General features: G+C 40.7%; 1 protein-coding gene across 1 annotated transcript; it reads left to right on the top strand.

Moving 5' to 3' along the window:
• The first annotated feature begins 654 nt into the window (after positions 1-654).
• LOC131469929 (uncharacterized oxidoreductase YjmC-like) lies at positions 655-9,411 on the top strand. The gene is made up of 11 exons (XM_058645368.1): positions 655-794; positions 3,200-3,348; positions 3,436-3,624; positions 4,637-4,698; positions 6,250-6,303; positions 6,428-6,526; positions 6,638-6,773; positions 7,140-7,258; positions 8,184-8,279; positions 8,429-8,539; positions 8,724-9,411. The coding sequence occupies exons 1-11, from the start codon at positions 787-789 to the stop codon at positions 8,787-8,789; spliced, it is 1,089 nt and encodes a 362-aa protein (XP_058501351.1). The 5' UTR covers positions 655-786; the 3' UTR covers positions 8,790-9,411.
• Positions 9,412-12,325: the final 2,914 nt, after the last annotated feature.

Genomic DNA, 12,325 nt, shown 5'->3' with positions numbered 1-12,325 from the left:
TTTGATCTCTTTTTAATAACTGCCTTCTTCTTAAAAAAAGAAGCAACTCTCACGTGTCGTTTTATTGCAAAGGTTCACGTGATCTAAAACAGATGCTCTTGTGTTCTTTTTTTGTTCTTTAAGTCTCTGTCACAGATCAAGTTTCACAAGAGGGAGCAACGTGACCTCTTCCTGTTCATGTGTTGTGTAACAGTCTAATTTGTTTGTGTTTCTCACAAACACTCGTGACTTGAGATATGTATCAGACGGTGTCTGCAGTAGTCACTTTCTTATTCACCATTCAGATACTAATTAAGTTTAAATTACACTGAAAGTTAATTTAGTGAACCTGAAGTATAGGATAATAAAGGAAAAATAATCATTTGATGACTAAAAAAAGCATATCCTTAGAAGAGAGTGGTATTTTACAGGGGGAGGGGGGCTCAGTCTAAAAAGGTCGACTGTGTTGCAGCAACATGAAAAGTTTACATAACTTCAGGGAGCATACACTTCCCCAGACAAGAACCGACCTATGTGAAGGAGCAGCAGAGGAACTCCTCCTCCTTCCATGATCAGGTTTTTATCGTCTGACACGCCCACAGCGGCTGTGGATCATATACCTGGTAAACTTGGCAACACTGGGGCGTTTCCAAAACGCTGCAACAGAACCCGAAAAACGAGTGGGTGGAGTCACGAAAAGATCATTGACACCAGCTGCAGATCAGTAACTTCCACAGGCGAGATCACTCACTACAGTACCGACCACAATCTCAGACTCAGGGGCGAGACAACAGGACAATCATCATCATGACCAGGTAAAAAAAACCAAAAAAAACAACACTCTTTCACCTTTAAGCAACTCCTGCACCAGTAAAGCCACTTGTTTTTGAGCTGCATGGTGAGAAAGTGAAACAGAAACCTGTGACTTCATGGTATGGATGAAACGCATAGACACATTTGACTGCAGGCGGGTCCCCTGGTGTCTCTGATGAGGGGCAAAACTATTTGACTTTGCCACTCTTTTGTCTTTAAGTGACACTTTGGAACTCTGGCCCCCAGGACTTCTCCCTGATAACGTGCGTTGATTGAATCATTTAAGTCACTACAAGTTGTGGAGAATGTCTGCTTCTTTGTGCGCACACTCGTGCCTTTGTGCGCCACTTTTAGTTTAGTGTGACGCTTTTCATTTTCAAAGAGCAGAGGGGAAACAGTCTGAGACAGGCTTCACGAGAGCAGAGTCTTGCAGATATCATATCACATAATCTGAATGAATATAAAAGTCAATCAGGATTAAACACTATGGTGTGCCACAGTAGTCAGGTCTCAGACTGCCACATCACACACGTTATTGAAGAGGACAACACTGGAGGACGTGCACATATTTACTTTGAGTGTTTTCCAACTTCTGCAAACCCTGTATCTGTTGACTGGTTCACATTATCTATATCTATATATCTATATTATCTATTTACATCATAACATGCAGCAATAATAATATAATGGATAATTGATAATAAGACCAGTGTTTAACTGTAAACTGAACAAAGCAAGGCTGTTTATAATTAGGTAAGGCAGTTTCGGGCACAGTGGTGTCACTTTTCTCAAATGGAAGTAGTGCTCCCAGTGCAGAGGGGGTGTGGTTTTTGGTTGTACATGATGTTCTTTAGTGTTCTCTCTCCCCACGTATCATTTAATAATCATTTTCTTCATGAAAAATGCTTGGATGGACTTTCACTCATTGAGGTTGGAGCTTAGTTTAATGTTTCCAACAGAAATGTCTGGTTTTTGACTTTGGCTCTCAAGATTTATCATCATGTGTGACAGTGGGGGCTTCTTTTCTCACAAACAAACCAACGCTTTTTTTTAGAAGAAGCGAGAATCATAATAGGTTTGATACTGAATGTAGTTGTCGCATGACACCGTCACTCCCACAGACAAGTTCCTCACTTCTGATGTACTCACAGATTGTGAGTGAAGCTGCACAGAGCAGATACTTTGAAAAGGAAGTCAAGGGGCCGGCGTGCCGGCAGCCCCACGCTGGATCCAATTATGGTACATTCCAAAAGTTACAACACCAAGTCCTCCAGTCACCACCAAATACCAGAAAGCTCTAAGAAGTAAACATGGGGGAGTGTAGCAGACACGAGGAGCATGAGAACGTGCGGAACATCGCACCCTCAACTACACAAAGTGTAAAATATAAGCATGACATACTTTGGATAACTTATACCAGGGTATGTTTCGCTGAATCTCACCAATTGTGAAGGAAGAAAAGCCTGACTCAGACATGATGTCCTGCCAGAAGGATTTCAGTCTACTGAAAGTACAATTTCCATAAATAGAATCTTTTGTTCTTCGTCTTCTTCTTCCATTCATCTCTAGCAGGCTGTACACTGAGCGGTGTGCTGCCCTCCACAGTTCTTCCTTCCTCCAGTTCATCCGCTTTGGCATTAACACCTTTTAATTCCGGAGAAGGCTGCAGAGAATCAAAGGCAATGGAATGTAATTGGCTTTGATTCTTTCATTTTTTCCTCTTCCTTTCCGTCTTCTCTCTGTGTCTGTCTTCTCTCCATCTCTGTGTTTATTTATAATAATTCATAACGTTCGGCGTTCCTTCTTGCTGTTCTTCGTCTAATAAGAATAATAATTTGTGACTGGCAGCACTCTGAGAGGTGTAACGCTGCCCTCCACAGTTCAAAGTGCTTCATCACAGCTCAGAGTGCTGTCTCCTCCTCGCCTCTTTTCAGCCGTTTTTCAACAATTCATACGTAAACAACAAAGTAGATCACACAGATCAAAGGCAACAGCATGAGCGCTCATTGCTGACTGTAAGGAAAAACACACACAGACAGATATTTATGGTCTAGTTAACCAACTCTTTTTAGTTTGAGCTTTGTTTGTCGTTTTGTTATTACTCAGCTATCTGCTGATCTGTTCAAGTATCTTTCCTCGGGAGGGATGTTCCTCTACAAGAGTAAATAATTATGTCCAGCTTTAATACAGTTGCAGAATTGATGGTTCCCAGATATGTAAAAAGACACCGCGAGTGATCGCACCCTGAGGGAAGATTCCCGTGTTATCCAGCAAACACATGGCAGTCCGACGCAAGCTGTAAATGTCTCTCCATGTCTTTCCGACTCCAGCTAGTATCGTTCTGAAACACTGAAGGCCTCACCTGAACTTTATAAAGTGATGCTCATTCAACACGTCCTCTCTGCAGGTGTCTGATCAGCCATTTGGAGGTGCAAGGCTTCATTGAGCGATGCATGACGGCCGTGGGCACCAAGGCACACCATGCTCACAGCCTGGCAGAGGTGCTGGTGGAAGGAGACCACAGAGGCCACTACAGCCACGGACTTAACAGAATGGGTTAGTGGGTGTTTTTTTTTTTCTATCTTCAAGGTTTAAAGTGGTGACACAGCTGTGCCTGACGCTTCTTTGTGCTCTTTTTGACAGACATGTACGTGAAGGACATTCAGATGGGAATCTGTGCCAAGGACGGTGAGCCGGAGGTGGAGAAGGAGAGTGTAGCCACGGCACTGGTTGATGGGAAGAACCTCCTGGGTCCAGTGGTGGGAAACTTCTGTATGAATCTGGCTATTAAGAAGGCCAAAGAAGTTGGCATTGGTTGGGTGGTGGCACACGGTGAGTCGCTTAATGTGGTTTGATGTAGGATTGCATGTTCTCTCTCCCTCTCACAGTTCAAAAACATGAAGATTAAGTTAATTGGACGCACTAAAGGAGTAGGAGAGAAAGGTTGTTTATCTCTGTGTATGAATGTATGAATAATACCGCTTTTCCACTACATGGTCCCGGCACGACTTGACTCAACTCGCACGTTGCTTTTCCATTTTTTTTTTTTTTTAGTACCTGTTCTTGCGAGGTTGCAGGCGATACTATGCGTGACTGTCCACTGATTGGTCTCGTCCAGTGACGACTTTCATCGTCACTGGAAGAGGCATGAGCACGACGTCCGACACAAGAATCAAGCCGAACAATTCCGAAATGTAAATCAATTTAAAAGACTTACAAGTGCAGAAAACTTGTGTTAATCGCCAACATTTAGCACGGAAATGTCTAAAATCTCAATATTTCACAGAGGAGTCCGGCGTATTTAGAGACAGCACTGCTGAAAGCCTGCAACCGCGATCCTGCCGCTGTATTTCAGTTCAGTGACCGACGGAGTCTGTGCTCCGGGCATGCAGGAAGTACTGAACAAATCTTTTTGATTAACTGATTCTAATGATTCCGTTACACTGAAAACAACTGCTTATAAAACGAAGTCACAGCAGTTTCATGCAGCCGTGCTGTGATGACCACGCCCACATCGAGGAAGAACTGTATTGTAATGGAAAACCAACCAAACCGCATAGAGTCGAGGCGAGCTGAGGCGAGTCGTGCCTGGACCATGTAGTGGAAAAGTGGTGTGCAGTACTGCTTATTTTGTAGGATTATATTATTTATTAAGAGTGAATGTTTCACACTTGTATTGCACTAACACAACTAGCCTGTATTTAATCAGACTGAGCCCCTCAGTTATCGTAAAGGAATGATTTATTGTTTAAAGGTTAATGTGTTTAAAACTGACACGGGTCAATTTTCATTTTGTGGAAATACACCCAATATTGATATAACATTGGCACTTTTCTGTTTTTAGGTTCCAATCATTATGGTATTGCTGGATACTACTCCATGCAAGCTCTGAAGGAAAACATGATTGTGAGTGAAACGTATATCTGTCTACTTTACATTTAAAATGTTTACCCTACTGCTGTTGATGACGAAAGATCTGAAGATGCTTCTCTGCTTCACTAACAAAGACGTGGCTCAAACTAAGGTTAGCCAAGGTGATGTAGGAGGGATGGATTGATGCTGTAAGGGCCAGTGGATGATAGTGTGAAGGATAAAGGTAGGAATCAGGCTTTTATCAGCCGGTGGGGGAACAACTTTTATGACCTAGATAGATGACGTTTTACAACCCACTGTTCGGCAACAGTAAAACAGTCGACTGGTTTTAATGTTTATTTTGGGTGTGTGTCGCACCATGCGGTCATGGAGGATATTTGAACGACCAAGATGTATACTTTTAAACGACGTTACAGATGATAAGAATGAACTTTTAAAACAGGGCTAGTGGATGTGTATGGTTGAGTTATCGATTGTCCCTCTTTGCTTCCTGGATGTGTCAGAAATACTTCGCTCGCAGGACAGGAGATCTTTCTGATCAGTGTTAAAACGTAACCTGCTTCTGAGACTAATGTTCTTGGTGATTTGATTGGTTGCCTCTTTTTCTTTTATTATAATTCCCAGGAGACTATTATAGTATTATACTGAGTTGAACTTAGGACAGAATAGAACAGATTAAATCTTTATTGTCCACAGAGGTGGGAAATTGTATTTGACTCACCAATTACAGATGACAAAACGATACGGATTACACTAAAAACAAGGCCCAAAACCACAATAAACACATTACAATTATTTAAAATAAGAGTCAAAATGTAAAAGTAGAGCAGATACTTGTTTACTAAGACAGTGGTTTGCCCTGTTGGTGAGGCCAGATACAAATAAAGTTTTGGATTCCGTCTCGTCTTGATTTAATTGAACTAGTGAAACAGCAGCCAGAGCCCTCAGCACTGCACTGACTGGTGCTCTCATCGTTTATTCACAATTCTTTTTTAATCTCCCAAAAGGGGGCAGAAAAGGTTTTGGAACCCCTGGACTAAGGTATGAGGTATATAAAGGTATGTTTTTGGAATGGTTGTTTGTTTTTGTTGCTGCATTTGAGGTTCAAGAGGGTCGCGATACACAGAAGGTAGCGACCTCTTCAGCGTAGGATGGCAACTGGCTGCATCTTGTCGGACCATTAATGCTCCTTCATTGCGGCTGGTTTGATGCCTGGCTACATTTTTGCTGATAAAAAATTGAAATCATTGCTTGCTTGCTTCCATGAGAATCTTTTTCGTGTGTTTTCGGAGTCGCTGTATTTAAGAATGATCTCACGGGGCACAAACTTCCAAGGAAATCCTTGTCCATCGTTAATGCACATGTGTGCTACAGCAAATGTGTCGGAGGTCAAAAGAAGAAAAAAACAAAACAGACGAGGAGTAAATTGCAGATGTGGTTTTAGATTCTTATTTTCAGTTGAGCTTTTTCCAAGCTCCAATGCAAACAAATTCATATTGTACATGATATTAACAAAACAAATATGACTTCATAATACGCTGTTTATAAATGATGTTTTCCTAACATTGATCTGACCCCCTACAGGGCATGTCATTTACCAACACATCCCCACTGGTGGTTCCCACACGTGGTAAAGCGGTAAATGTGTTACTTATTCAATAAAACATAATGTACCCTCACGTCTCATAGGAGTTTATCCCTCTCGTAGTGTGGAAAGTGTTTGATTTTAATATACAACATATCGTTGACCTGCTGTTTGTAGTGCACTTTGGGCACCAACCCCATCAGTGTGGCAGCTCCTGCTAAGGATGGAGACAGCTTTGTTCTGGACATGGCCACATCAGCAGTGGCTCTTGGAAAGGTGAGACAATGGGGTCGAATGTGGGTTGGTTTATTTTTAACATCCATATGTTTGTCAAGTTAAACCTTTCCGAATTTGATATTCACACACCATTTTACTACATGTGGTCAGGTGGAGCTGCACGACCGGCGTGGAGACACCATTCCTGAGGGCTGGGGCTGTGATGCTGAGGGAAAGCTGACAACTGATCCTAAGAGAGTCCTCAGTGGAGGAGGACTGTTGCCCATCGGCGGCAGTGAAGCCACAGGTCAGAAACCAGGGGATTCAACTTGTGGCTTTTATCTCTGAGAATCAGATGATCATGTTTCAGCTCACGTGACCATTTAAATAAGAAAGCATTGCCCTTATCTGTGCTGCAGTTACATTTCAGACTAATCATGCTGCTCTTTCCTCACACTTGCTTTGTGTAACGATGAAAGGAGCGATTGCATAATTAGTAATTATCACACTGGCTGATCTGCAATCTGTACATAGTATGTGTGAGTGGGATGGCGCACCTTTAGAGAGGGCTCTGTCCGAGTTTAGTCTGTTGAAGGCAAACGTCTTATACACATATTTTACCTTATTTATATGTAATTGCCACTCAAGTACATTTCTCTCATGCTTCTTGTAGGAGGATACAAAGGCTACGGTTTGGGAATGATGGTGGAGATGTTCTGTGGGATCTTGGCTGGTGCCAACTACAGCAAACATGTCCGCACGTGGAAAGTAACAGACCAGGTTGCTAACCTGGTATGTTTGTTTTGTATTTTATCTTTTTGATGATGTTGTGTCTTATTATTTTTGACTATGTGGTGGCTTATTTTCATACTTTGTCTGAGAATTAGAAGCAACTGAAAAAAAATTGGTTGAAAATGACTTAATAGCTGCAAACAACCACATGAGGGCCACAGGGGGGCGCCGTTGCTAATCCAAACAGGTCACCAGGGCATCACAGGGCCACATAGAGACAAACAACCATCCACTCTCACACTCACACTTCCAATTTAGAGTGTCCAATTTGCCTAATCCAGTTTGTTTATATGTGATTAGAAAATGATTCTCAATTGTATTTTAGTCTAACATAGAATCACATTTCTGCGTTTTTCATAATAGATTTTCTTTGAGGCTGAGTTGCCCTAAACCAGGCATGTCCAACGTCCGGCCCCTCAGTGAGATTTTGAACGGCCTGCAGCTTTGGTTTTAAAATGTATTATTTATGGCCAGGGAGGGATCGCACACATGTTACCCCCCATTAGCTCAGCTGGTAAGGAGTTGCACTTTGAACCCAGAGTACTGGGTTGGAAACTGACCTGTGACTCATCTCATATTATGTTATTTGACTCCAGATGTGAAAGAAGGGCAATTTTTTCTCACTCCTGCGTGGCTTCGATTTAGTTACTTTTCCTTTTAAAAATTAAATTGCGACAATGAAAATTCTTTTTTTTATAAAACAGTGCATTTGTATGTTAATGTTTCTGTTAAAAAAAAATCTGAAATGACCATTGGACGCTGGAAATCTTCTAAACATCCTGACAATATCTTTTGAGTAGACTCATGTACAGTGGAGTTGCTTCACTTTAATTGGATGAGCTGAATCAAGCAGAATCCTGGTGATGGCTATAAAGAAAAGTGAAAAGTGGCCGTATGTACAGCGTGTCGTTGATGTCGTTTTCAGGGACAGTGCTTTGTGGCAATCAACCCGGAGAACTTTGCTGGCGGTTTCAATGACAGGATGTCAGACTTGATGTCCATCCACAGAGGAATGGAACCTGTGAGTAGATCCTTGTGCTGCAAAGTTACTACACATTTGATTGATCAAAGAAAGAAAGAAAGAAAGAAAGAAAGAAGGAGACAGGTGTGGTTTACTATTACAAACACAATGGAAGTGCAAGAGCAAGGTTTGTCCTTCTGTTCTCACAGGTTGACTCTGACAGTCCCGTTTTGGCTGCTGGAGACCCGGAGAGGACGAACATGAAGAAGTGTGAAGAAATGGGTGGGATTCCCTACCACATTAATGTTGTCAAGTACATGGTAAGACTTCAACCAATGAACAGTGTTGCATTATTTATTAGATTATAGATTATTTATTATTATTAAGTTAAATTAGTTTTTAATTTAGTTTTAATAGTTTTTAATAATTTCACTAATACTTCAAAAGAAAAGCCTGTCAGATTGTGCTGTCATGATTTCATTTCATGCATTTTTATGTCTGCAGAACAACTGTGCTGAGAAAATTGGGGTCAGCCCACTGCTGCCATGTGATAAGCTCGTCCCCGTGTAATCAGTCCTGTCACACGTTCCTTGACACGGGCACTATGGTTCATCCTGAAGCTTCACAGACTGAGCAGGAGCAGCCTGGAGGTGCTGCTTTCTTATTACGACAGCATTTTATTCATTTTAACTATGCACTTTTAGTTTTCAGGTTTCCATGGTAAAATTGTGTTCAAATATAACTGTAATCCTATGAAACGCAACAACGGAAACTATCAAAGGTCGGGGTTTATTTGAAAAGGTCAGGAGATGCTTCATCTACAAACATCTGCATTTAAACGGGTTTTCAAGTTGCTCTGACTTTGGTAGGGAGAGACGCACAATCTCTGTCTCAAGTGCTTCCTAAGCAGCTTTATGACTTTAAGAACACCTGAGCAGTGATGCTTAACAATGAACAGTCGGATAGTTACCTGTTGATAATTGATTTTATTTTTCTCCAGTTTTTACACAGTGAAATTTTGTTACTTTACAGTGTGAGTGATCGAAAATGAAAAGCCATTTAAGGCATGAAAGCAATCGTCTGAGGGACCATGTTTTGCTATTTACGTTCCAGAATCCAGATTTTCATTGTATTCTACGGTCATCATAAAGCATGATTTGTGCCTCATTAAAACAACAACATATCAACCAAATCTGGTTTCTCTGGCTTCATGTATCACTGACTTTTCCATCTTTGTCCATGAATAATATTCACTCGTCCATACAATCGACCATTGAATCATTATCTTAAATAAACTTTTTATCATCCTCCCATACTTTGGACTGATATTAAGTTATATATTGTACATTATGTTATGATTTAGGGCTGAACAATGAATTGAAATTTTATTGAAATGGGAATACAGCAATTTGTAAATCACAAGAGGTGCAATATTTCTTAAAGACAAAATGTGTGTCAGAATATAATTTTAGGTTAATTATTGTCTTGATCTGTACAAAAGAGAACATCGTTGTTTCTCACAGATCTACACAAATATCACACAGTAATTATACCTTTTTCCAATGCTAATGAGAATAATGATGTAAAAATGACCATTGAGACTTTATAGTTTATTAAAGGTTAAATATTTTAATGCCAAAGCTCAGGTTGAAATGAAATCAGTTTATTTTAACAATGCAATGCAACAGTAATGTAGCACAAAGACCGGTGTATTGTTGTTGAGTCTGTATTTTACACCACTAGAGGGAGACAAACTCAGTGAATTTCTTGAGACGACTTTCGATGTTACATTGTGTTTCTGCAGTGTTGGAGTCACTGGCTGCAGAAAAATAGTTTCTGCTTCAGGTTTAACAAACTCACGCGCCAACTCTGTGTGCTGATGAACTATGAGATCGAGAATCATAGTTCAATCAGTTCAATCAACAATGAGGACGTTGTCAATTTAAAATGAAGCCATCAATGGTAGATAGATAGACTATTTTATCCTATCGCGAAATATTTGCACATTTACAGTATTTTATGCTGTTGTTAATGTTCTCAGTACAACACAAGAACACGCCTGGCTTAAAACACGACCATTAAACTGCTGTTCTTCATCCTTATATTTATTTCAAATTTGTATTGTGTATATTCTCTGCTTTCATTTTTCATCCGTTATACCGTTCCATAATTTAACCCCCAAGATTAAAACACACATACCTTTTAAAGTTGTCCTGGCAACGCTGCATTTTTAAAATATATCCCACTTGTCTCTCTGAAAACAACGTCTTTATTTTATTAGGAAGTAAATTATTTCTTTGCGCTGTTTTAAACTGAGTCAGATCTGGAAATTTTAGAGCTTGTATTTTTACAAGTTCATTTGTGTGCTCTCTATATCCTGCGTTATTTATTCGTCTGATTTTCCTTTTCTGTATTATATATATATATATATATATATATATATATATGTATATATATATATATATATGTATATATATATATATGTATATATATATATATATATATATATATAGGTTATAGAAAGGTTATAAGATAATGGTGTAAATTCATCCTGAAAAATAATAGCTTTTTTCCTTATTCTTGCCAAGACATGAAGAAAGAGCATCTTCTTAGAATGAAAATGACAGCTGATCCTATGAAATGAGTTCTATCTGTATGTGTACCATGTGTGCGTACGTCCATATAATATAACGTGTGAGTCTGGCTCATGCTCTGTATGAATGTGTTGTGTCTTACATTAATCTTCATGCTGATGAGTCACTCAAATCCACTGCTGTTTATATCACCCCGTTCTTTTTGTAATCGTCTGCAGGACAACAGCTCTCCTCCACTGTTAGGATCAATTTATAGATTTAATAGCTCATTCTGTAAATGACTGGAGGAAAAAGCTTCTCTCAGAGACACAAAGGCAGACTGGGCAGTGACAGATGCCCAGATCAGGACCTTAATCTTCCATGCCAAAAGTCCTGGCACCAGTCCCCGGACCCTGGATGTCTCGTTAACACTCGATGGGCTGCAGACAATAGAAGAGAAATCAACAAATCAATGGGCTTTCAGTCCCACTGGGGAAGGGAAAAGGTGGAGTAGGAGGGGGGGCTAAGTGAGTGCAGGGCTGGGCTGAGCTGGGCTGGCCTGGGCTGGGTCAGGTCTATAAAGGAGATGCATGGGGATTATGTTTTCTGCTGGGGGGGGGGGGGGGGGGGGGGGGGGAGGAGGTAGGTGTGTGCTTGGGTGGAGGGCTCCATCAAGTCCAAGGATTAAGAGGACGATTCAAACTTGTTATTGGGGGCAGACTGAGGTGTGTGTGCATGGGTGGTGGGGGTCTAATCTTTGGCCCAGTGCCCTCGTGTGGATTAAACGAGGGCCCCAAAGAACCTTGAGTGTACGGCCGATGGCTAGGATTAAGTAGGTTCAAACAGGTGTTTTCTTTTGTGGTGCTGAGGAAGATCTGTCCATCATCCACAAATCCAGCAAATCATGAGACTTGCTTCAGAGAGCGGTTTTGTGTGTGTGTACAGTCGATGAACAAAATGCAGCAAATGAGTCGGATGAATGATAAAGCAGTTTTTTATGTTTGTTTTTTTGAGAAGGGGACATCCTTTATGCAGCTGATCCTGTTGTTCTGCATTCAAATGTGTACGGAGTTATAAAAATAAAAAAAACCCCACATGGATTCAGATGTTGTCAGATTGGTTTCTGGTTTGTGGAAATAAATCAGATATGAATCAAATATGTCTGAGCAATCTAAGCGGACACATCAGATATTCCCCCTGTCAATGCGATTTGTGTGTCCTTCAAAATGAGATGATGACTTTCTTTCAACTGGCGCAACAGAGGACAAGGGCTCCTGCTGAGGTTTCTACACTTCATAATAACACCACTGTCACTTCCATTCCGGCAACTAAGCATTTTCACGTTGTCTCCCCAAGTGTTAACCACTGTAAATGTAGATTTCAGACATGGGTGACTTTTGAAAGGCAGTGTAAGCAGGCCCTCCTCCCAAATAAGTAAATAAATATATATATTTACAGTAAACATTAGAATTGAGCATCAATATGTGATTGTGAAGCAGCGACTGTGCAGGGATCCACTGTGGGAGAGATTAG

Source organism: Solea solea, chromosome 12 (assembly GCF_958295425.1).
Source record: "Solea solea chromosome 12, fSolSol10.1, whole genome shotgun sequence".
Lineage (NCBI taxonomy): Eukaryota > Metazoa > Chordata > Actinopteri > Pleuronectiformes > Soleidae > Solea > Solea solea.
Note: the sequence above shows the minus strand (reverse complement) of the source record. Positions and strands in the feature narration are given on the sequence as shown.

Excerpts from the sequence above, each read along its gene's own strand:
- LOC131469929 (XM_058645368.1), top strand. Across the intron at positions 4,699-6,249 it reads CTCTGAAGGAAAACATGATT|GGCATGTCATTTACCAACAC; the intron begins GTGAGTGAAACG and ends GACCCCCTACAG. Across the intron at positions 8,540-8,723 it reads TTAATGTTGTCAAGTACATG|AACAACTGTGCTGAGAAAAT; the intron begins GTAAGACTTCAA and ends TTATGTCTGCAG.